At 39.4% G+C, this 26925-nt stretch overlaps 1 protein-coding gene across 4 annotated transcripts in view; it reads left to right on the top strand.

The window, feature by feature from the left end:
* NBEA (neurobeachin) overlaps positions 1-26925 on the top strand; it is a 1608295-nt gene that overhangs the window by 349088 nt on the left and 1232282 nt on the right. For all 4 annotated transcript variants that reach the window (XM_069205539.1, XM_069205537.1, XM_069205538.1 and 1 more), the window contains exon 11: positions 12471-12579. In XM_069205539.1, coding sequence (XP_069061640.1) covers positions 12471-12579 — 109 coding nt within the window. The remainder of the gene's footprint in view (positions 1-12470; positions 12580-26925) is intronic.

The raw sequence follows: 26925 nt of genomic DNA, 5'->3' as shown, positions 1-26925 counted from the left end.
AGACCTGGAGAGATAAAACAGCATTGACAGAAATGCAAACTGCACAATAAAGTGCTTAATCACAGGCGGGATGCTATCTGAGGTAGTCCAGTACTCACAATGCTGTGCTGGTGTAATAAGCTGTTTTGGAACAGGCACAGTGGAGTAGACCACCAAGTAGCTGCTAGAAGCCATCTGCATGGGGTATTATGCTGACAGGCTATAAAGTACTTGAAGTATCCATTCTCAAACAGAGGACTTGGTACGCTACTATGGCTACTACGACATCCAACTCTAAATAGTTTAAAATAGTTTAGTTGACTGGGTGCTAGAGTGAGTGCCAAGGGTGTTAGGTGGTCTGCTTGTCCAAGTCTTACCAGCCTGTTCGTACACAGCTTTAGTCAGGGCTATATATTACTGCGGACATTGTGGCACCTTATTATCCTCATTTATGTTTGATTGAGTAAAGCTAATATATTTGCCAAATTTAGCCAGTTCCATCAGCTCCGTGAGGGTGAACGCCAGATTTGTGGCCTTGTTATATGTTCTTATGCCCTAGGTGAGTAAGAGTGATTTCAGTAGTGTGCGGCTTGGTTTCTGGAGGAACGGGCAACGGCATAGTAGGTAATCAAAAGATTCATACTTGTAGGCACAGGATCTGCAGTTGGGAGTTTTAGTAAGTGACTGCCACATGCTTTTCGAAGTCCGCCGCTGAGATAAGGTTGGGTTCTGAGGCAGTCTGGTTGGGCATTGGCACACGATTGTCCCCGCTAGCAGTAATTTTGCCTTACTAAGTTGTTCCATGACACTTGCTTTTGACATTGTTTTCTTTTGTTTAGTTTCATTGTTGCTTTAAAGCGCACTCTACAAGTCACCTAATTAAATTAAAAAAAGTTGCTTCCCTCATACACAATCGATGATCTTGTTACAAAGACACAAAACTAGAACTAAACCTGAAGCCACAGACCTGACATCAACTAACCATCAAATAAAGAGAAAAGGCTAAGAAGCAGCTTTCTAAAAGAAGATTGCTTTTCAGCATGTGGTTGGAAGTGTCTGCAGTCATGCAAGATGCATCGTAGGCGCTAGATCACTTTGTGTTCCTAATAAATCACTGGTTTCAACTTCCAGGTTAGAGTTTTTGAAAGGAAAATGCGCTGAAAAGGTGAACACTTATTTTCGAGTCCATGGCTTGGGTCAAGAGAGCCTCATGGTCACCCCACTTGGGCTTCCTCCTAAAGGCAGCTCTGGGGTGCCCGGGTGTACTTATGCAGCAGTTGCTACAGGTGCCCCTCTGTCTCTGTGTCCTGGTGTACATAGTTGCCTGACTACCTCAGTGAGAGGGAGGGGAGGTGACGTCCTGAAATCTATGCCTCTACGTACTGCCTGTGTATTAAAAGGGTCGGAGGCAAACATGGCTGTGTTCTAGCCTTGTGAGTAACCAAGGTAACACAAGCAACATGTTGCCACCTGCCACTGACAGTGAACAAACACTGACTACAGGAAGGTCTGTGGCCTGGGCCATTGGCTCTCCTTTTCAAATCAGGTAACAGTGGGGAGCCAAGAGAGTGTGTAATGAAGGCGCTTCACAAGGAAGTCCCCTCCTCACCCGTGAGAGACAACTTCTGCTTACAAAAAAAAAGAGCTTGACCTTTGCAACCCTTGAATTGTGGAGCGACAAAAAAACACAGATTCCCAGGTGTGGAAAATGTGCGTTAAGGTTAAGACTTGTGATACAGCTGCAATCATTCTTAAAAAACAATGACTTGAACAGAAAATATAGTTATCAACAGTTAGAAACTGCAATCCATATTTGAACGCATCCCTGCATATTAGACTCCTTTTTCAGCAGTCTTGTTTCTTGAGAGTCAGTCACAAGAAACCTAAAATATGTTTAACTCATTCAGTAAAGGTTAATGGGAGTAACAACGTAGAACTGTACAAATCCCCACAGTATTTGATGTGAAAGTGTAAGAACGCTCTAAGTGTAGTAATGGGCGTTTTTTGGTCGAGGCTGGTGTATAACTGAGGTTGATTGGTGAGTTTTGCCTCTTGCACGCCAAGATTTAAATAAAAACAAGCATTGGAAAGTCAGTTTTTCAGGACTTTGGCAAATGTGCATTTTATTTTTATTTTCGCAAAAATATGCAATAAATACAAAAAAAACTAGGAAACAAACTAATTTATTTTGTGTATCTCACTAGCCAGACACAACCTTGCAGACATAAGTGTGCTTTTTTGAGGCGGCCGTGTTGTGCTGCCAGGAAAAATGACGTCACTCACAGTACAAGGTACCGAGTGGATAAAGTCAGTTGACCCACTGCTTCATGCTGTTGATTGCAGTGGCCTGTAGAGCAAAATGAGAATGGCACTTGAACAGACCAACGCCCCTCATATCAGTGTCAGTTCTCTTATGTTTTTTTTTTAACATAAGGCACGACATTAAAGCGAAGCTGCCTCAAGGCCAGAGCTAACGATAGTTTATTCCCAAGTCACATTGATCAGTGAGAATTCTGGCCCGTTTCCAGGCACAAACGGATCTTGCAACCTCCTGCATTTGACATTTTAATTTTCAAACTGTGAAATCTACTTTAGATCTGTCATTAATCAGTTGATGTGGCTCAGTGAAGAATTCTTTGTGCTTTTCAAGGGGGAGCAATTTCAGCGTTCCACCTTCAGGACTGTGTAACAAGGTTTGCTCTTAACAAATTCCTCTCATGGTGTGCTGCTTTTCCGCAAGAAGTGCCCACTGAATGGAAGACAGAGTCTATTAGGCTATTTCTCAGCCTGTTGAAGTTAAATGAGAACAGTTTGTTCCAAATGCTGTTTTTCATTCAGAGGTTTAGGGATTATGGCTCTGATGCAGTCATTCGTAGTGCCATTTGCACACCATTCTGCCTTATGTCCTCTGTTTTCCTCTACAAAAAGTACCAGCTTTTATGAAATCTTCTAGATGAAGGACACAACTAGGAACGTGTTATCTTTCCCTAGGGATCTTTACTTAGAACAAGATATTCCTTCTTTTTCTCCGGAAAATGGGGCAGCCGGAGGCAATTACTTATGTTTGCCTTTATAGATTAGGTAGGCACTATTTCATTAGCAATTTTGCCTTTGAATGGTGTACCTCTAGTGTGAGTGTGCGTGTATGTTCGTGCATAATAGTGGATGCATATTAACCTGTTGCATGTGAGGTTGTTCTTTTGTGCATGTCGTCTTAATCTGTCATTTATCAGGGTTGAAGTGGGATTTATGTGTTAAAGTATACATTCCTTTCCTACTCTTATGCAGTAAATAACTCAGTTGCATGCTTGGCGACCAGTTTGATGTTTTGGGTGACATTTTTCTATGTTCTCTGTCATGATCCATTTTTTGTACACTAAAGAATACAGGAGAGAGGCAGATGACTTTTGTAGGCAATGTTTTAGGCAGGTGGATGGGAATACCAGGCAAGTAGGGTCAAGTGATGCACACCAAAGAGCTCCTTAATGTATCCTTCTCTTACCCTGGGTAAGATGGTCCATGCTCAGACTTTTCAGATAGAGAAGTCCCCAACTCAAAGAAGAATAGAACCAGAAAATGCAGGATGTGAGAAACACCATAAGATCATAAAATTGATAAGAACAGTTAGCTAACCACCTATTAAAGTTTTTGAAAAGCAAGTAATTAAACTGAAGAAAAGTTGCTTTAGTACTTTATTTGAAAGTCAATGGGAGTAACCATTAACCGAGAAGTCTGTGAAAACCACGCCTTTGGAAAATAATGTGAAAAATTAGAAAAATGTCTAATTGTAACTGTGGAGTCTTTATAGTGGAGTTGTAATAAAATCATGCCTTCTTATGAGTGTATGAAGTCTCATTGCGCTTGAGGATCTGCACTGCAGAACAATATAAATTTGGGACTTGTGGCTTACTCCTCACTATCACCATTTGTCTCAAAGTTTTCTGCTGACTTTATTGGAAAGGCATACCACATAAATGGCGTGTTTAAATTGAAAGAATCTGACGAAGCTGAAGTATCCCCGAAGGCTGGGAGCTTGTAACTTTTTCAGAAAAGTGTTGGTGAATTATCAAAATAATCTAGAGGGTCTTTTGAACTTGTTAGGTCGTAACAGTTATTGGCGTTGTGGAGTGGCCAGATATGCGCCAGAATCTAACAGTCAGCGATGTTCAAAATTTAGATCCATAAATCTAGGAGCACTCTTCAGCAGGTCATCTTATTAGCAAGCCAGAATTTGCAGGTTCTAAATTCTCTTCCACTCCACTATGGACTGCCAGTGACATGGCTCACAACAGACAGGCAGACAGGCTATTGGCTTTTAGGAGTACATCTGCGTTTCTCTCTCTGATATTAATCTTTTTTAACTTAACAGCTACTGGGCAATTAGGATTTTGTGGTTTCACTTGGAGGATGGTGCAGATCAAGCAGCAGGCAGAGCAACCCACTATCCTGGGGGGATGAATGAGAAAGCTCCTTAGAGTTCTATAATGCAATGAAAATGCTCTTTTAAATCTTGATTAAAAGAGTCAGAAATTATGTTCTCTACAATCTGTTAGTGCAAGGATTGTGGATGAAGCATGGCAGTTTGTCAGGAAAGACTCAGAACCTACTATTTACACTTTTGATCTGGTATTGCGCCTAATCTAGTTTTTCTCAGTACGGGCTTACACCCATTTCTACTACAGAATGAATTTAGACAAATGGTATTCTAACCCCAGTCTTACACACCATACTTTCTCTGTCTTCAAGAATAGTTTCAGAGCCTTTCTATTTGCTAAAAGTTAAATTGCTATCTCATCAGAACAAGGTAAGGTAACTATCCAACAACTTAGAGCATTCGTCTTTGGTACTGCTCAATGAACCATGCCAGGAAACCTCCTTCCTCAGTTGTTGAAATAGTTTTAGGATATTCATGGTAGAGGCAGACAAAGTCTGGCTTCTAATGTTCCACATACAGTTTGTCAGATGTCTCTAGACACCAGACATGGAATTGTCTTATGGTATTCAAAGTAGTTGTGAAATGCCAGGGGTTCAACCAGTTTCATAAAATTGGAACCAGCAACTATTACTAGTACAAAGTAAACCAATAAAAGAAGTGTCACCACAAACCTCACATCCCCATTTCAGTGTGATTTGGTTTCTTATACTAATGGCTTCAGGCTTCGTCCTGCTGGCTTTGTGTTCCAGAATTCAAGATCTCAGGATGGCTTCTTCCAGTCCAATTAGTTGATCACAGTCCTCCATTTGCCAGCATGGTACTAGGAAGAAGACTTACTGAGCCAAGGGGCTACTTGGTTCAGCAACACATTTCTTCATGAACACATATCTTGCTTGTGTGGATCAGTCATATATATATATGCAAACAGTGTTCCCAAGCTCTCTTTCCTCCACTTGTCTTAGCTATTGGGTCGGGTCCCTATAGAGCTTGTTGTGCAAATGTCTTCCAATCAAGCTGAGAAAAAGTGGGAACTGAAAAAGGCTATAAAATGAGATGTGAAATGTCTGTAGATAAGGGATGCCTCAGATTATGCAAAAATAGTGGGATTAGGCATATACATTTTATGACTGAAGTCACTAAAAGTTTTCTTAAATATGATGACAGATTGATGTGTGCAAGTCATATTAAAACTAGGATATTGTCATATTGATTACATTTACCAGTCTTATGATTCAAATCCACATTGATTTTACACTTTTATTCTCTGGAGTCATAGGTCATCAGATACTGGCATAGCATTGATGCGTGGGGCAAGGAATGGAAAAGGACAAACTTTGAGCATTTAATGTCATTTTTCTATTTATTCGTAACTGACTCCTCCGCAACGGGTATGGCATCTTACACTAGTACTGATGTCATACGATGAGTGAGTAATAATAACTTGATAATTCAACAGACCTCAGTGACACCTGAATCACCTGACACATCAGGCCAGGCCAGAATATTGTGATCTGCTTTGATAAGACAAAACATACTTATTTTACAGACCACATGTGGTTGATGTCTATCTTGAAGGGCTAAACCCACGGTAGACTGAGAGCAACGCAAGATATTTTAGAGATAAGTTGAGTGGTATAGGTGCAGAATGTTCCATGTCTCCAAGTAAGCATACAACCGTTGGAGTCTTACGTTAGTTACACCACACAAAGAGGTATATTTTCTTTTTAACTCAAAAATCTGATGACAAGAAGAGCCACGTAACTTGGTTGATGTGAGGAAAAAACAAAGTATTCTTTTAATCATTTTCAACATCCCATTGCCTCATTTTGTAGCAAGGGCTTTACGCTTAAAGTCAGACTAAAGGCGGGCAATTCAATACATGCACTTCTTCTAAATCTTATATATATAGAGCACTTTGCACTAGTTTCCTAGAGAGTCGGAAAAATGAATCTATTACTGAAAAAAAATCACTAGTTAGCTCCCAAGATCTGCAGTTGGAAAATCCTCTGTTTGCTTACTCGTGTATTACTGTGCCCTTTAGCAATACTTATGAAAATGTGATCTCTCTGGGAGACATTGAACAAATAATAAGAGATAGCCATGTAGGCTGAAGAGTGAATGTGAAAATGATATTGTTGATACGGACAATAGCATTGGTATAATAGGCTGTGATTTACTTTGGAAGTTTATGAAATGGTGCAAACTGGATAACAAACTTGAAGATTTTTTTTCAGTAGAGATTGGAAACATGAACCCAGCAGTAAAATATAACTGAGGCATTTTGAACATTTTGTATCGTTTTATGCTGCAGACATTAAGGGACCAAAAAGTAGAAATGGTGGAGAATAGCTAATCAGTCTCAATAAGAATTTACAATAGTTGTAGTTACCCTTGTTTTAAATAACCAATGGAGAATAAAATGGGCACCTCTGTTATCTCTTTTAATTCTATTGGAATGATCATGGTTCTGGTGAGAATATACCAGCTGTAAGAGCCCCCAGGGTAATCACGAGAGGCACACCATTGATGTATTTCAACGGACCTTTGCAAATATTGTGATTACCACTGGAGCCTATTGCTCGCAATGCTATGACTGATGTCCTTGAGCCAGGGAAAAATCCCAAACATCTGAAATAAATGTACAGTTCTGCCAATCTGCAAAAAGAAATGTCTGTCCCGCTTATGTTCGGCCTTCCTCTTTGATTGACCCTATGGGCAAATTAGTTGGGATATTTGTCAGGTCACTGCCTTCTGAATCCTCTGAAAGTTTTTTATGTGATAACGTCCTAAACCAATATGGAGACTAGTGGCATACTGACAATTTAAGATTATCATGCTGTCCAGCATTGCTTAGTAATTAGGGAGCAGAGGGAATAGGAAGATGACAGCTTCCACAAACGTAAAGAATTGGCATCCTCCTAAGATGGCAGTAAAATTATCACATTCTTCAAAGATGCACAGCCACTTCTGTGCCATGATATAAGATTGGAAAACAGGTTCATGAGTGGCGTGATAAAATATTGTCAATAGTGTTTAATGGTAAAAAAGTTGTAAAAACACATATTTAAAGTATCTTTACAATAAACACCTACAACTAGTTCCATTATCTGAATAAAAATACAGTTGTGTGTCCCAAAAGCCTCTCTTAGAGACAGTACTTTGAGTTTCGTTGTGTTCTGAATGGAAATATCTAAAAGGTATTTTCAAAGTGGAGTAGACGGTTCCATACCATGTTTGTATCTGAAATTGATGCGCAAATGTTAGTGAGTCTCACAACTGGGTCCACAAATCCCAAAACATCAACTTTGTTTATTTGTTCATCTTGGCACAAAACAATAAAACTTGGTATAAAATTGAGTGAGTGAGATAATTATAACATGAATGATGTAATGACCTCTCCTACACATTGTGTTTAAACAGTGCATTTAAAGAGCCTAATATACCCCGAGATACTGTAATATATATATTTCTCACAGAAGTCACTTATCTGCAGAAACCTGGACTAATGATAGTGTAGACTTGCCCAGTACGTTTTCAATTATAGGAAAGCTTTGCCTGTGAGCAAAAGAAAAGCAAATGTTTGGTTTTGAAGTCAAAGTGTGACTCACTAAGGAAGCAACCTTCCTACAATGTATTCTCTTGAGTATGACGTTGAACATTATGATTTCAAATTCAAATTATTTAATTATGGTTAACAGTATTTCTTTTGTATATAGTAGGCATGCAAATGAGTAGCAGAAGTGAAATTAACATACATAGATATTTCAGAATCAGGCTATCATAGTGGAACTGATATAGTTTGTTTCACTCTGTGCAAGTGTTACACACATATATATGTGTGTGTGGTACTGGAAAACATATCTAACTTAATCAAATATATGTTGCCACTTGAATTAACTGTTCAACTGTTGTATCCTGATTTAACATAGGCTGGAGACGGGCTGCCCTATGTTTGTGGACCAATGGTCTTAAAAGATACATTTTCATATAGTCTCCAAATCCTATATTTATTATTGTATAATAGGATAAGATGAGCCCACAAAGTGATCATCTAGTGAAAATGTTTAAGGTATTTATATGACAAAACTAGGTGTCAATATGAACATCTTTCCAATACAGAATAATTATTCACTAGCTTATCACTAATAGTATTAGATGTGAAATTCGGAAAGGGCATGCCTCTACCTGAACAAGAAGTATTTTTTCATTTATATTTACAGATAGCTATGCAGCTGTCATATCAGTGAAGAAGGGTGCCCTCTTAAGAATTAGTTGGTGGATCTTTACTGTTGAGGCTATAGTAGTCATTGGCAAATAAACTTTAGTGCTGATAATATTCTTATTTGAGACGTGGTGTACAAGGGTAAAGAGTGTTGAATTTAAACGGCGAATTATAGATGAACAAGATGAGTTGAAGATTGAAGAAGCAGTTACAGAAGAAGATTGAACTTCATTTTGTAGAACATGAATAATTCAATGTGCACAGGAGAAAACTATTCGTTATAGATTTACGCATCAGAAGAACTGTGAAATATGTGCAGGCGTGCAAATTGTTTACATTTCTGCTCTGAAACATTTTGTATTGTAAATTCGGTGAAGTCCTTATATAACTCCTGCTTTCAGTATACCAATCACATTTTTCTGCCATAAGCAAGCAACAAAGAACCCAAATCTAGAATATATTCAATTTTCCCCAAGTGGGAGGGCATTACAGTAAACTTTGTTTGCTTTAGTTCAACATACTACCATCTTAGGCAGAGTGCAAACTGAAAAAGCTAGACTTGCAATCTTTTTTCCTCTCCACTGATCTGCTTGCTTGAGGGTGAGGGTTCTGTTACCACCTGTGCCAAGGTATGGGAGACTTCTTACAATAATTCTGATAAGACTAGGGTAGAGACACAATTTAATATATTTTATAAGTTGTAGTCCATTTGCAGTCTTATTCCTAAATGTTTGATTTTTAATTTCAGGAACCTCAGGCCATGATGATTCACTGTGGCTCGTCCCAAGTAGACCGGCAGTCGGTACTTGCAAGTGGACATTAGAAATCATCTTAGTTATTTAAAATGTCATCAAATGGTGGGGAAGCTGTGCTAACTTCATAGCTAGTGATTGTAAAATCACACACATTCATATTATCTCAGAAAACAAGTCTCAACCTCAACTGGTAGTTTTTATTCGCTCCATCCATGCTATATAAAACATATGCTAATGTTCGTGTTTTCTGTCATCATTATATATTTTTCTTCCTCATATTGTTTATTTCTACTTTGAAGACATTTTTGATCTTCCTGCAGTATCAGTTACTATCAGCCTGAACCTAGCCAGCCTTTATCTTCACACTAACAGTTAAGCTGCTCATTATACTATATTTTTATGGGTATATTTGCTTTAGTTTTTTGTGTTATTTTTTCCTGTTTTTATACATTGTTGACATATTCATTTCCAAGAGACATATAATTTATGTAGTCTGTTTTTATAACCCCTGCTATATATTTATGCTTGCTATTGTGAATGCTGTATACTTGTTTGTGCAGCTTGGTAAATTTAAAAGTTTACTATTGATTGAGTAGGCTTAGTATTTGAATGCAATTGGGCTATTGGTTGAGTGAGTGGAAGGCCCACCTGGACAACAGCCACAATCCTTGTCTTGGTGAAACAAAAAAGTCAGTAAATTAGCCGGTTTTGCTTAACTTAGAGGCAATGAGTAAGGAATTTATGCAACACACAAACAGTACTGAAGTGAAAACTCAACACACCAAAAATAAACCAATTTAGAAAAATAGAGGAAGTTTTAATGAATACAATGATACCAGCATGATAAAAATTCAGTCAGTACAATCAGAGATATTCAATTTTGAAGTTTATGAAAAATAGCGCCCAAAAGCACAAAGCACCACTTATGGTCATCTGGTCATGCTAGGCTCGGGAAAAGTCATGAGTTCAGGCCAACTGCCATGGAGCGTGGGTTGGATACAGGGACCGGGATAGTCCAGCTGAAAAGTTACCTTCTAAGTCTGCCACAAAGAGTTCAGATTATTTTGTAGGGGGCCATGAGGAGGAGGCCGAGAGTCACAGATAATCAATGCCTTAGCACGAAGAACAAGTCAGGCGTCGTGGATGGTCATCACTATAGCACGAATATCTTGTTTGTCGTTGCGGATAGTTTGTCAGCAGTAAGGGCAAGTTTCACTGAAGCTTAGCATTGACGATCATTACAGGTGGCAGACTCTGGGTGCATATTGGCCCATTACGAGGAGCACATACATCTGGATTTTCACCCTTTCTTCTTTGGGGGAGCTCTCATTGATGCCATCCAAGGGTCCAGGATCCTGTGGTACACCTCATGAGAATCAGGAATGACTCCAGCAGAGGCCAGCAGCAGGGCTCAGGCAGGTCCAGTTACAGCAGGTCAGCTGGACATTTGCAGAGAGGCCTCTGAAGCTTGTTATGCTCCTGTAGGTCACACATGAGATCAGCCACTGGCCCTTGTAGTCACTCTAGGTAGCCTGGGATGGAGGCAAACAGGTATAATAGTTTTTATCGGACAGCGAGGCAGTCCTTCACATGGCAGGGCAGGTCTCTGGTAGCAGGACAGTTCTTATTTTGTAACATCCACAGGTCCAGGGGTGTTCTGACAAGAAACGCAGGAGGTTCAATTTTTATACCTAGGGCTAGCCTTTTTGTGGGGATACATTCTGTCCTACCCCCAGAACTGCAACTTAAAATCTGACTTCACCATTAAAGAGGGATTAAATTACGATTCATTTGAGTGTAAACAGTATATCTCCATCTTTCCCCAATATAAAGTTAGCACTTATGAAAAATAATGACGTAACCGACTGTTAGTGAGAGAGATAGGCTGTACAACAGTGAAAAACAACTTTAGAAGTTGTTCACTCCCAGGGCATGTAAAACATAAGTACACATGCCCTACTTTAAATACAATGCACCCTGTCTAATGGGCCTTTAAGGACTACCTTAGATGAGACTTGTATGTATTAAAAAGAAAGGTTAAACCCTGACAAAAGGTTTATTTTGTCAGTTTGCAGTTTAAACCTGCACTACAGGATGCTGTGGCAGGCCTGAGGCATTTCTTAATTTAAAAGGCTACTTTAGTGGGTGACAGAATGAGTGCTGCTGACGACTAGTAGCATTTAATTTAACTCGCCCTGGGTACATGTAGTACCAGTTACTAGGGACCTAGAAGTAAATTAAATATACCAATTAGATGTAAGCTAATTACACCAGGTTTTAGGGCGAGAGAGCAAACACTTTACAACTGGTTAGCAAGGAAATGTGCAGAGAGTCCTAATACCAACACAAACAGCAACAGAAGACACAAATCTAGAGGTGACCCTGCAAATAAAAGGGCCAGGTCCAACAATGTTTTTTTGCCATTAGATGTATACTTAATTTGCTTGGCATTAAGAAGTACATTACTTGGATTATGCCAGTGATTTTGTTGATATATTTGTGATACCATTTTATACTCTGTAATACTCTTAATAAAGAACTAAATGTTGATTTTACTTCACGTACAGCAGTTTAAAAATAAGTTACTCTTTTCATTTTCAATTTATTGACAATATTTTATTAAAATAAATCTATTCTAATACATCTGACACTGAAAAATAGTCTGAGATTGTTCAATAGAGCTATTAAAACATTGATACGTAGGTCGCCATTTCACTTTACCAAGTGAGCTCAGGAAATGGGGTTCTCGACACATCCTCTAAAATGATAGGTAATGAACTTCTTAGCTGTGAGGATGTTTTGCAAAACATATTACAGAAATTTACACTATGTGCAGTAACATAACCTGAGCTACTTAAAATAAACAGTAGCCCAACAAGGAAATGATATGATTTCACATTGCAGTACTCTGTATGGTTGAAAATCATACTTTCTACTTGTTACAAGGAAATTTATCTGTGATGAGAGTTGTCATTGTCACATACCAATATGTGGCACATATCTTGAGATTGTGATAAAACTTTGTTTTGTAATTTATGTTTCAGATTTTATAAGATATATATTTTTTATTTTCACACAGTGCCACTCTCTTAGCTTTCTTGGTCGAACTTCTGAAAAGTTCAGTTGCAATGCAAGAACAGATGCTTGGTGGAAAAGGGTTTTTAGTCATTGGTTACCTTCTTGAAAAGGTAAGTGTAATTATTTGCTCCAATTTAAGGAATTCCCACACCTGAGCAGGGAGATTTGCACTTCCATAGGCATCATAATGGATTGTTTCTTTCAGATTGTTTTCGAACAATATTTGAATATCTCTGATGTGCTGTTATTCTATCTCTTATATGACTCTAGCCGTAGTATTCATGTATTGCACTGCTAAATAATTTCATGCTGTCAGTTTCAGATTTTGCTGCAGTCATTTGAAGTTCTTAGATATGTATATATATTTGCCAATCATTTTTGTGGGGTTTTAAGTGTTGATTTAGTTAAATTCAAAGATCCACATTAATTGGAAATATAGTGTAAGGTCAGTTGTAGACTCAATGAATGATCTTTCTGTACGACTTAATATTGCAAATATGTTCCAAGTATGCTATACTGGTCGTCTTATCTGCCTTACAAATTACTTTTGTCTCCATCCACGCATTGCACAACTTTTGCTATTCTAAATCATTGTTTCATATTTACCCCAAATTCTTATCTACAGTGTTTGTTCCTTCATACAGAGCCTTTTACCTTTACATAATTTCATAACTTACTATGGTTTGTTTTATATAGTGTTTAGATACCTTGAGTTATGTTAATAGCTTTTTGGCTGCAGGTATGATTTAAATACTTTCCTAAAATATTCACATCCTATAATGATTTATGACACCATCTGTGCAGTTCTTCAGTGCTCTGTTCCACTTCCTCATTTCTTATGAATATGTATCTATTGAAATGAGCAGTACTAACTGAAATCAGAAGCCATTTCTTCCAATTCTTGACTTTAATGCAGTAAAGATCCTAAGTCAAAAGAGAAAATTAGTTTATCAGTCTGGTATACTTCATTTGAAATAAGTAAAGAAGTGTTTATAAATGATTCCCACTTCATTCGGTTGCACATTGGCGAGACAGTATCAATTATTTCTTGCCCCCCTAGGAGGGAGTGGTAAATAAGTCAACTACACATATCACCAAACCTAACCCTTTTATACTGCTACAATTGATACCAACATTTCTTTGGTAATGGTTTCTTTAATTAGGTTCTAGTTTTGTAAACTAGAAAAAACTGGTAGCATTGCCAGTGACCTAATCCGGCAACAGTCCTTGGGATTTACGAAATGAGAAGCACAATTCAACAGTTAAGAATTAAAGAACATCAGGACCTGACAAGTGGTATTCCTAAACCAGTAAGATTATTTAAATAGTTCCTTAAAAAATATTTCTGATGGAGGTAGAGAAAAGGAGCCAGAATTTGGGTTAACCAGGTAGTAGTATCAAGGGCCCAAGGACAAGGGACCTTCAAGTCTAGGGTGCTACAAGAATGTTAGGGAAAACCCCATTGTCACTATAGGAACAACGGTTAAATTTCACTGTCTGTGTCAGATGAAGTCTGACTTAATTGAAGATCCTTGTTAAAACGTCTTGAGTTGGAGAATAGTCTCTAGATTGAAGCAGCTGCTGTTAGAGCTCTAACATGAAGTGGTGTCATTCAGAACCCATGGGTGTTGTGGGAAAGCTTGTTTGACCTAAGTTGTCTGCTTGCTGTAGAGGATGTGATCATAAATTCTGAAATAATAAAGTTGAGATGAAAATTAAGCAATTTTGTGGGATAGTACAGAGTGTGTGACAATAGCGCTTCCCTAGATTGGCGACAACTTCCAATGTCCCAATAAGTGTTTCTGACATCAACACTCCACTTTACTTAATTTTAATCAATGTGACTCTGAGGTTCATAAATTCAATACATCTCACTTATTTTTCCATTTGAATGTAGGTATTAGTCGTAGATATCCATTTATGCCAGTTACATGATCAGCTCACAACATGTTGCCAGTTGTGAATGTTAAATACCAACATGAACTTAACCCCAATGCATTTCGGGCATGGTCCTTCTTCAGGGGAAATTATTCTTCTGCTGGAAGCTTTTTGAATTCGTCATCCTCTTCCAGCAATCCCAGGTCCACGGTCTGCTTTTATGACCAGCGGCATTCATAGTGTATTTCTGACTTATTACGTGTGCGTCACCTGAGCTCTGCACTGCTGTGTTCCTCTCTATGGTACGGCGAGGAGTAAGAGCTTCTATACTTTACCAGAGAGGTTGCAGATATGTCAGATAACAAGCCGACCGTGGGCCTGGGATTGCTGGAAGAGGACAACAAATTTGAAGAGTTTCCCCACAGAAGATTTATTTCCTGTGATGAAGGGCCATGAGAAGTTCATGTTGATAATTAACATTCACAACTGGCATCATGCTGTCAGCTAATATTGTAATTGGCATAAATTGATATCTACTACTTATACCTACATTCAAACGGAAAACTCATGAGATGAATTGAATTAATGAACCTCGGAATCACACTGATTAAAATTAACAAGCATAGAGTATTAGTGTTATAACCCTGAGTACCTGAATGATCATTTGATTAATTTGGAGTGTGTTGCCCTATACTCCGTTCATAGTACAGAGTGTGGTCACTTTTGATGTTGGAAAATCAGAGCTCATCAGATCGGTAGGGTTTTGTAGTAGTAGTTCTTCAAAGAAAGGGTCTGCCTGATGGGGCAACTGATTCAGCTGAGGTGAGCCTTGGCATCTTCACATCAACTTCACTGACGTTCTTTGGGAAGAACTCCTGAAATAGTGAACACAACCCCATAAGGTTCTCTAACAGCCTGAGGTCAAAGCAGGATGCTAAGTTACTGTCTTCATGTGGTTGCCTTTCCTGGCTGGTTGTTATGTATGTGCAAAAATCTTTGAGTGTTCTCTGGCCAATATGCTCTATGGCTGTGTTGCATAAATTGCTTTTGGTGACACTAGTAGTCCTATTTAGTGTATGTATGGTATGTTTCCCTAAAAGACAATATTTTACAGTGCCAGTGAAGCTTATATTCTTAAGAAGGTTCATAAAACATAGCTCATGTTTGTCATTTGACTTCTCAAATTACATTATTTGTCACAACACAGTGCATGGTAGAGTGGAGAGTTATAGTAAGTGTTGTCTGGTTAGAGAGCTGTAAAGAGCGTGTAATGAGGTCCACTACTTATAATAATTTGAAGGTGGTGGATAAATTGTGGAGTATAGTAGAGTGGAGTACACTAGAGTGAGGTTATCTAGAGTGGAGTAAAGTGTCATAGAGTAGAGTGGTGTGTTGTAGAATATACTGGCTTGGAGTGCAGTAGAGTGGAGTGGCATCGCATACAGTCTAGTAAAGTGTCATAAGTTGGAGTACCCTCTTGTACAGTAGAGTGTAGTGTGGTGTTGTACAGTATTGGAAAGTGATGTAGAGTAGAGTGGCAATCAGTCTAGTTGATTTTAGTGGAGAGGTGTACATTACAGTGTTGTAGAGTGTGGTACAGTGGATTGGAATACAGTGTTAATGAGTACACTGGCATTGAGTGGCATAGAGTGGAGTTGCATGCAGTGGGGTACTGTGTCAGAGTAGAGTGGAATAATGTAGGGTGCGGTGGCATTGAAAGAGTTGCGTACAGTGTTCTATAGTGGGCTAGAGTATTATAGAGTAGAGTTGTACAGTGGCCTGCAGTATAGCACAGTGTTGCACAGTGGAGTGAAGGAGTATAGACCGGAGTAAGGTGTTTGAGAGTGGCATACAGTGTAGTAGAGTGTTGTAGAGTGGAGTTGCATACAGTACAGTATTGTGTGAAACAGTAGAGGTGCATAGAGTGGATTGTTGTATAGTAGTGTACAGTGAGGTAAAGCTTCTTACAGTGGAGTAGCGTCCAATGGAGTGATATAACACAGTGTGGAGTAAAGTACATTAGAGTCTATTGGTGTGTCATAGAATGGCATGGACTGGATTGTACTAACATAGCATAGGTAGTGAACTGTCATAAATTGGACCAGGGTCTCGTACAGTAGAGTGGAGTGCAGCGTCATATAGAAAAGTGTTGTATAGTGGAACAGAGTGTTTTTCATTAGAGTGTACAGGCATAGAGTGGAGTATAAAGTTGGACAGTGGAGTGTATGGGGACAGAGTGGAGTACAATTTTGTAAAGTGCCATGAAGTGTAGTAGACTTTTATAGAGTGGAGTTGCATAGAGTGGAGGAGAATGGCATTTAGTGGATCAGTGTAGAGTGGAGAGGTGTACACTGTAGTGGCATAGTGGCTTACTGTAAAGTGGATTAGCATACAGTGGAATAGCATACTGTAGAATACTGTACAATGGAGTGTAGACGAGTGGAGTGGCATAGAGTGGAATAGCACAGAGTACAGTGGAGTGGCATAGAATGGATTAGGGTACAGTGGATTAGCATAGTGTGGGGTGGGATACATTGAATTGGCGTAGCATCAAGTCAAGGAAACTTATAAACTGGAGTGGCATCTCATACAGTACAGTTTAGTGCTGTGTTGTGCAGTGTTCAAAACTGCAGTGGAGTGTTGTACAATAGAGTGTATGGCGTAGGTGCAAATGTGAACTGGGGTGGAGTGGAATAGGGTCTATTAGAGTAGCATAGAGTGTAGTAGAGTTTTGTAGGGTGGAATTATATAGAATGGAGTAGAGTATACTGGAGTGGAGTAGTGTTCCACGGAGTGGCATAAAGTGTAATAGCGTAGAGTAAAGTAACATAGACTGGAGTGTTGTAGAGTGTAATAGCGTATAGTGTAGTAGCATTCACTGGAGTGGTGTAAAGTGAATAGCTTATGATGTAGTCTCATACATTGAAGTGGTTTAGACTGGAGTGGTGTATTGTGGGGTGGGGTAGAGTGTAATAGAATACACTGGAGTGGCGTACATTTGACTGGGGTAGAGTGGAATACCATAGAGTAGAGGGGCAAAGATTGATGTTGCATACAGTGTAATAGCGTAGAATGGAGTGGCAAACAGTGGAATAGCATGGAGTGAATTTCAGTGGAGTAGTGTGGAGTGGCTTACAGGGGAATGGTGTAGACTGGAGTAGTGTACAGTGAAGTGGAGTAGAGCGAAATAACATTTAGTGGAGTAGCGTAGAATTGAGTGGCATTCACTGGAATATCGTAGAGTGGAGTGGTGGGTAGTAGAGTGGTGTAGACTAGAGTAGTGGAGTAGCGTATGGTACAGTGGCCTACAGTGAAGTGGTGTAGACTGGAGTGGCGTGCACTGCCATAGGGAAGAGTTTAATTGCATACAGTGAAGTGGCATGCAGTTGGGTGGTGTCCAATGAAATAACATAGTATTGAGTGGGATAGAGTGAAGTGGCATATGCTGGAGTGGCTTATAGTAGCGTACAGGGCCGTGATATTCTGTGGAATAGCATAGAGTGGAGTGGAATACAGAAGAATGACAGAGTGGAGTGTCATATTCTGGAGTATCGTATAGCGGAGTGGCTTACAGTAAAGTGGAGTACACAGAAGAGGCATAGAATGGAGTTGCATGCAGTGTAATAGCGTAGAGTTGAGTTTTGTACAGTGGAGAGGTGTAGAGTGGAGTGTGGAGTGGTGTAGAGCAGAATAGCTTATAGTGGAGTAGCCACAGTGACATGTCATATGGATGAATGTATGTGAAATTTGCAGCAGTGTACATTATAGTGTGCAGAGTAACACAAAACAGAAAATTGTGGTGCCTTGTGTTACTCCAGATTTACTAATCAAATCAGGGCCATGCATGGTGGCCTTGCATTACTTGGTGCATCTGACTTAAGTATTCCATTGCCATGCAACACCATGAGTGATGCAAGGGAACACAATCTAATAATACATCTAGGTCTTAGTTATATTTTGAGCCATGGTATACTGTGATAACTTTGCAGTATACCACGGTACATGGTGATCACAAGCCAGTATATCATTGGGTAATGGCTGTTTGTTGAGAATGAAAAGGAAGCCATATTGTTTTTATTACACTTTGGCTGTGTACAGTGTCAGAGCCTTACTTAGATATAGGTAAACAGTAGGGTCCTACCTATTACTATAGTGGTAATAGGTAGGGAAATGTATTTATGTATTGTATATAGTTTTAAATAGATTTAGAGACATGTACCATCGTAGTTTAACAAAATGTAATGAAACTGTGCGAAAGTACTGGAGTGACAGATGTCACTAAGTTTAAATGCCTGATAACTTTAAAAAAACGTGCCCTACTTAACTTTAGTATTCCAAAAGCATTGCCTCTGTAGTATAATGTATAGTCCTGCCAAATTTCATGTAAATCTGTTCAGTCGTTTTTGCGCTAAGGCAAATACATTATTCTATGGAAAATGCATTGGTGGGAACATATGTTTTAGGACCCCCTTTATCTTTGTACCCCCTTACAAATTCACCACAAAAATTTACATCATCTCAAAATGTAGAAAATGATATAGATTTGGAACGTTTTTGGTGATTCATCAAACTGGTGGAAAGTTATAAGAGAGATAATATCCGAGGAATTCCAAAACTAACTATAACTACAGAGTGGCAATCAGATTTATTGTGATTTCTTTGTTTTTATATATTGTATTTGTTATGTATTTGTTTATTGGTTTACATAATCATGTAACCATAAATGTCTTTTAGTTGTTCATGTAGTAATTCTGAAACTTTACATATGTTGTCTTGGCTTATCTTTTGGGCTTCCTTGTTACTTTTAGTGGGATTGTGCTACATATGAATATCAAAGTGAATGAAAGGCAATCATTGTTATAAACATTGAGATTATTTTTCTTTCCGACTGCCCAATTATCATGTCCTCCAAATAGTGGTTTGTGTGGCTCACTACTAGGGCACTTTTTTATTTTGTTACACTGGGGTTCATAAGAAAGATGCTTTTTGTTTGGCTTATTGGGCTACCTTTATTTTGTGAGCATGCAAAGAAAACGTATTTACATTAAGGTGTATTCTATTTGTTATGGATTTGTTTATAGGTTTCCATTAGCATGTAACCACGAATGGGTATTTTAGTTGTTCATGTAGTAACTCTGAAACTTTACATCAGCAGTCCAGTTTATTTTTTGAGCTTCATTGCTACTATTAGTAGTATTGTGCTACAATGTATAACTAAGGTGAAAAACCTTATACCTTCACATTCACTTATTCTAGTTATCTGCAGTACCCCACAGAATCATCTGTTCCCCCTGATATGTAATACTGCCAAATTTCATAAAAATCCAGCTGGTGATTTTTGCGATATGCGAAATATAAAAGTCTATGGAATATGAAGCCTATTTTGGGACCCCCTCTTCTATCTTTGCACCCCCTTGACTAAAAGCCCGAAAACTTTCAGTCTGCCCAAAATGAAACAGAGGCAGCATTTGTTAAAAGGGTGCAAACTTATAAAGGGACAAAAATCCAAAAAGTCAAGTCCCTATCTCCGGTGACATTAAATATAACATTGGCTACTGCGCTATATATATGTGTGTGTGTGTGTGTGTGTGTATATATATACATATATGTATATATAATTTCATTCCATTTATAATCATTACAGTTCTCTTTGGTGCCCATCTGTTCTTATGTACCAAATTCATATATATATAATATTGGGGTAGCCATTTGCATTTATAAAAGTGTAGTGTGGAGTCTGTTCCCCAGTGTTTGCAAAATCAAACGCATGTATTATCTATGAGCTCGTGTTTATGTGACACCAATGTCCAAGAAATCTGTTGTAGGGGAACATTTCTTTAGATGGCAGTGCCCCTTTAAACTTTACAGGCCTTTCCCCTCCATTCCTTCAGAGCCAACAAAGGCAGGCCTTCCCGGTTAAATACTATTGTAATACTTTTGGCTAACTATTACCGTTGAACCAGACACAAATGCGAAAATTACTTTTGAGTTAAAGTAATTTCGAAATAACAATATTTCTGGTTTTAGATAATTTTATAAAAAATCCCTATAAGAATTTATGTTGCTCTTTGGTTTAAAAGGTGTACACAATGGTATTACTTCTGCTGCTACCTCCTTAACATATTAAAGTAGTTTTTATATGGCATAATACATGGGTCTTGGTCTTAGTTTTTATGTTTAACAAACAAGACTGGCAGTTAGACTTTCTCAGCTGAAATTATTTTATTTTCGCAACTGAAAAAATACTCTAAATAAATTTTGGATAGAGGTGGCGGCTGCAGTATGGCTGAGACAAATTTAGCTAGCCTCAAAATGGTGTTCCGATAGGTCAAAACTTTGTGAATACAGTTCAGTTCAAGGAGCGGTTGAATTTATCACTCCACACAAATTCTGCCATTTACTGAGCTGTGCATAGTTGTTGTACTTTGGGTATTCATTTGAGATACTTGGACGTCAGTTATATTTCTGTTTAGCCTGCATAGGTCTAATTTGGACACAGCAAGTTCTCAAAATCCTTAGCCTCAAAATAATCCTTTTGGTAGTCTGCCCATGTGATCTTTTGCTTCTGAACTTGTGATTTCTAGAACGGCACTCTTGCAAAGATGTCAGAAGCCGGATCCGATTTGCCTCTGGGGAGGACCCCACGGACATTACCAAAACCTCAACTAGCTTGCTAGTTGTTCTGGAGGATACACACCCTCCTTGCCTGATGCCGTTTTGTAGGAGAGCTGAGGAGGCTAAGGGTATGCTCGGCTGAGGACAGTAAGTGGAAGCGGCATAGGAGGGTGATGAGAGCGATAGAGGATGAGAAGGTGGAGGCGCTCGAGACGGTGTGGGAGAAAAGCCAGATGAATTCAGCATCAAGAGCAGGAGCTGTCGGAGGGAGACAGTAGCATGAGCAGCTGCTCTGGAATGTGTGCTCAAGCTGGAATGAGACTCGGCGGTGACCCAGAGAGAACCCAGGTGGTGTCAGCAAGGAGGGGACAGCAAATTGAGTTCCCGAGAGAAAGACAATACCAATGAGGTTGCCACGGTTTTTTGAAAGAATTATGGCCTCAGGAAAGTAACCATGTGGGGGGCACAGGTTCTGTTCTGGTGGGCGGAGTTCCAGCGCTATTTGGCGGCACTTTGACTGTTTATTTAAGGAGTACCCATGGGCGTGTGAGGGCCGGGAGTGGTACAGCGATATTTTATGAAGGCACAGAGTGAGGGTGTGTCATTATTTTTTCACGTGCTCTCTTTTCTTCCCACACTTACTGGTGTATACCTCTTAGAGGGGATCTCGACATAGCCGCATGGGTTTTGACTGTGATCAGACCTAGAGAGGGCATGCCACTATCAGTTTCCTGGTGTTGGAATAGGCCATTGGATAACACCCAAAGGACGTGATGTGTCTGGTGACCGGTTCCATCTTTAAATGCCTGATAGATACAAAAGGCCTCCTTTTTCTGTTTTCTGCAAGGGTGAAGTGTGGCTTCGTCTTGACTGCCTAGAGGGGTGCTAGGGTACAGAAGACATTCGCCAAGAGGAGAGAAACCCCCAGGAGGCCATCTGATCTTTAGGTTGCACATTGTACCAGCCTACCAATAAATCCTCATACTTAACTATCAAGCGCTGGTTTGAGTCATGTTTCGCTTCCTATCACAGGTACATCATTCGTCAGCCAAAATATCAGTGGTGTTATACAGAATATAAACACAGCTTCCCTTTGACTGGCTATTGTACCTTTCCCTGCGAAAACATGAAAACACACAATTGCAATCTCTTATGCTCTTTTGCTGTTTTTGCTGGTATTTCACATATCACAAAATTAGCTTATTTAGATACATTCCTTCTTTGGCATTGGTTTTCTTTTTTTTTTTTTTTCTTTTTTTAATACAATCTCTTGAAACAGACAGTGTAGCGCCACAGAGTTTCTTTACTTCAGATGTACACTTTTTTGTTTTTTATTTGGATACTCCATTTCATTATCTTCATTAAACCATTCTTAGATGGACCCCAGTTTCTAACAACATGAACTAGTATCATCTTCAATCAGCCATTCTCGGTCAAGCCTTCTGAAATGTCACTTATGGATTCGTTAGACATATCTGTCCCCAAGCTGACACTTTGGACACCCATTTTGTCATCTTTTTCGGGTATTGAGTTTTGTTAGAGAACTTAAATCTTTTATTTGAGTAATAGTAAGATGAATCTGAATCCATGGATCAATCATGCTTAGTTTATAAAAAAGAAAACCCAACGTATGAACAAGTGTTTGATCATAATGAAAATAGATTGCTATGACAGGGTCCGTTTTCAACAGTTTCTGTTATCAGTAAATGTGTTTTTTTATTATTACTTGTTAAACCATCGTTAAGCAATTAGGACCCATCTGCCTAGTCTTTGCATACTAAAAATAAAAACGCTGGAAAGTTTGTTTTTTGTTGTGGCCAAAAGTAGCGCAAATGTTTTAGATTATAAACTTGTTTTCCAGTATTTTACCAGATACTGGTTAGTGTGTTTCAAAATTATAGTGCCCCTAAGCAGTTTTTTAGCCTGGTTTTAACTAGCACAATATTCTGGCTTGTGCACAAGAACTAATTTGTCTAACGAGTAAAACTAATTTTGCAGTGCTAATGCTCAAATTACACCGTCTCATTTGGTTAGTTTATTCCATTTTAAGTGGTTATAGTTCTCTTCGGTGGCCATCTGTTCTTCTGTACCAGGTTTCGGTTTGTCACATTGTGCTACAGTTTGTTCCAGTAGCCTTGTCAGCAATTTGCACGAACACCAACTTATTTTAGTCCTGTGGCTGATGCTGCAAAAGGTAATTTCTTGAAATATAGAAATGACAATCGCTACGGGACCAGAGCTTTTTCTCTGCTGTTGATCGCAACATTGGTGCACTACCTCAGTACGAGGGCGAGCATTTTAATTCATCAGGTACACAGACAAATAATGGGTTTCTATTTTCATGCAGATTTGGTTCCAAAATAGCACAATTTCATAGTCCTTCGAAGGTACAGAATGCAGAAATGTTAAAGTATTACTTTAATCTGTAAGAAATCCTTCTAATAATAAAGAGGCAGATGACATTTATGGGACTCATCAGTAAATGCATTTCTTTTTGTGAATAGTAATATTTGTTTGAAATTGTTAATTATGCATTGTACCCCTTTAGTCAACCGCTTGAAATTAACTGGTAGTGATAAATGTTACGTCTTCCATAATTTAGGACACAGCCAATGAGGCTGAAATTCCTTTGGGTTAAATGTAGGAGTGGGCGGAATTAACATTTCAGCAGAAGTGCAATTCGAGGGTAGCTTGATGCATATTGGAGAGCAGCACACCCTTCCTCAGTTCTTCCTGTGCAAGCACAGAGTGCGGACACCCCTGCCCCTGAGCCTGCGTTTGATGTACTTCCATGGGCCGCTATAGCCTTGCCTCCTTATTATGCACCGCCTCAGACGGCAGTGACAGTAGCCATCCTTTCCCCCCAGAGGCTGCTTCTGAAAACACAAGTGCAGTGCCCTGTCCTGCTTACTGCTGACTCGCTTATAAGCTGCTTGCCAAAGTAGGCCACTAGAGGCTGCCTATGAAAATATTAGGAAGTGCTACCAAGGTCATCTTTTCTAGACCAAGCTTTGAAATGAAGAGTCTGGAAGTGCCCTGATCTTGTTAACCAAAGTCTTGCAGAGAAAGCATTGAGCACTGCCGGAGCTGAAAACACCTCACAATGACCACTGACACACCTCCGATTGTTCCAGTTGAGCAGCCCCCTTTTACTGCCCTCCTTCCTGTTGTCCTCCTGTGCGACCCAGTTCCTTCTCTTTCCATCCTATTCATCTCACTACCTTTCTTCCTGTTCTTTTCTCACCTCTCCTCCATTTTCCCTCCAGATCTGTATTTCTTCCTTTGGGCTCCCTTCTTGTTGGGCTCCACTTCATTCCTTCCCTACCGCTGACCTTTTCTGGCAGCTTGCCTGTGCCTTTTTGTTCGCTCCATGTCACCACACCATTCTCCCATTCCATCCCTTCTTCTATCCAGACCTCTCCGTTTCCTCCCTTTCTCTGTATTATCCTGTTGTGCTCTTCCCAATCGCTTCTCCTTTTTTTTCACTCCTCTTCTTTCTCTCTAGATTGTTATGCGCCTGTCTTTCTCTCGTGTCTCCCGCTGGCCTTCCTCACCCCTTTCCACAAACTCAGAACTCAATAAATACAAATAGAGTAGTCTCTACTATCTATGCCCTTCCTTCTCTCTCTGTTGTACTTTCCATGGAAGCTCCTAAGACCACTTTTCTGCTCTTTTATCCCATTCTGTCTGATAATTTAATTTACCCCATAATGCCTTTCCCAATGCTTTACTTTCTCCTTTCCCACTTCCACATCCTTCCTCGTCTCGTTCCTCACTTCCCCTCCCACATTTGACTGCGAACGGCACAATTTTGTCCCTGCTGACTTCATAGTTTTGCTTGCAAGAACATCACAGGCTAGGACTTCTCTTTATTTACTTGATAATATTTTTTGTTTCTGTAAGTTAACTTTATTGTGTCTCTTTGTGATCTCCGTGGTATCCATGCATGCAAAACCCTTGTGATGAAGACTAGGTCGAGGAGCTCCCATTTTTTCCTGGTACCAAGATGATAGGCCGTGATTCCTTACTGCTGATGTGTGACACAAACACAAATCTTTTACCTGTCTTGGTGTTCTAGAAGTCTAAAAGTAGGGTACCTTTTCTAGCATGCCAACCATAGGAAATTCAGATGAACCTTGTTCGTATTGGGACATCTAGGACACTTAACTCATTGCTACTTATGGGCCACTGGATCAAAGAATACAACAATATCATATATAACAGACACCACAGAAGTGTGTCTAATTAATGCAAATCCACAGTTTATCTTCTTGATTCTATGTTGCACAATATTGATTTGATAGTCATTGTGTAGACATTGCACTTTTGAATATGAAAAAAGTACAATACTGAACACACAGGCTTAATAAGATAATTATGAAAGTGTATAGCTCATTCACAGGGTGTGGCTTGGTACTCGAAAGGAGGCTCTCCACTTCAATTCAGAGTGCAATTATATTCAGTACTACATGGAATAATATGATATGAGGTTATAAAAGTGTAGGGCAGTATTTCCCAAACTGTGAGTCGCAACCCGCTGGTGGGTCGCAAGCTGATTTTTGGTGAGTCGCAAGCTGATTTTTGGTGGGTCGTGCTTTCGGCTCTGGAGTTGGGGATCCAGGTTTGAGTCCCGGCATTTGCGCAACATCCTTTGATTCTCGACAAGTCACTCAACTTTGTGGACATGCATTCAGAGTTCTGCAAATTACCAAAATAACATACTATACAATTGTACAGAATGCTATTTTGCTAATTTACAGCAAATTTAACGCATGTCTGCTACAGTCTCGACTACACCGTAGTGGCTATTGTAGATATGCTTTCACATTGCAGTGAATTACCAAAATAACATATTTTACAATTGTAGAGTGTGTTGTTTTGGGAATTCACAGCAGTTTAAAAGCATATTTACTATAGTCATTATGGTGCTAGTGGAACAAAGGCAACCTGGCATGTGTGAGGATCTGTGAGCTTAGCTGAGGATGTGCTTGTCATGTACTTACGTTACAAAACACGTGACACATCAGGAGCAATGCAAACATATTGTGAAAGTGAGTAGAGCCCGCTTTTATGTGCTGTGGTGAAATTGTGATATGATTAATTAGAAGTGTCTCTATTATGTTGCCTTTCATTTCTTTATGGCACAAAATGCAGTACAGATTTTGCTAGCTTCCAGCAGATCTTTTAAATAGTAAGTGTCCATTTAAAGTTCGTTATTGGCCAAAAAAATACATTATACTCCAGCGTCTACAGAACAGCACTACATATTATCTCACCCTGGACTCGAAATCTGAGAAGTCATTGCAGAAAGGAGTGTTCAATGTGATGAGGTAGCCGTACTAGGGAGGACGTGCGAAGGCAAAAAAGAGCTAGGAACACTTTGGGCCTGATTTAGATCTTGGCGAATGGGAATACTTAGTCACAAACGTGACGGATATCCCATACGCCTTAGTGTGATCCCATTGTATCCTATGGCGATCATAATATGGCGGATGGGATATCCGTCACGTTTGTGACGGAATATTCCATCCGCTGAGATCTAAATCAGGCCCTTTATGATTTGCAGTAATCCCACCTTGCACACCAGAGCAAATAGGATGCCACGTTTTGCAGGTCATATGCAGAACAACGAGGCTGGATCTTTAGCAAATATTGATCTTTACTTTTATAAATTATAGATTGTGAATTCTAAAAATATTATGGTTCTGTGTACAAATTAATTTCCATAGGATCTCCAGCAACTCCTGAGATGGCGAGGGATATCCACTGCTATTGAGTGTCTGTGTATCAGGTCTACCGTCTTGCTCTCTGCCACATGGTGGCTGCTGGACTCTGTTGAGTTCATGCGCTTTATAGCTAAGTGGGTTGAGCAAGTTTGTCATGTTAAAAAAGTGGTTCTGAAAAGTTTGGTAAGGAATGAGGGGGAGTTCCTAAAAGGAAGCCAGCACCACAGCTACTTTGCT

Source organism: Pleurodeles waltl, chromosome 8 (genome assembly GCF_031143425.1).
Source record: "Pleurodeles waltl isolate 20211129_DDA chromosome 8, aPleWal1.hap1.20221129, whole genome shotgun sequence".
NCBI lineage: Eukaryota > Metazoa > Chordata > Amphibia > Caudata > Salamandridae > Pleurodeles > Pleurodeles waltl.
The sequence above is the reverse complement of the archived record's forward strand: the minus strand, read 5'-3'. Positions and strand labels throughout refer to the sequence as shown.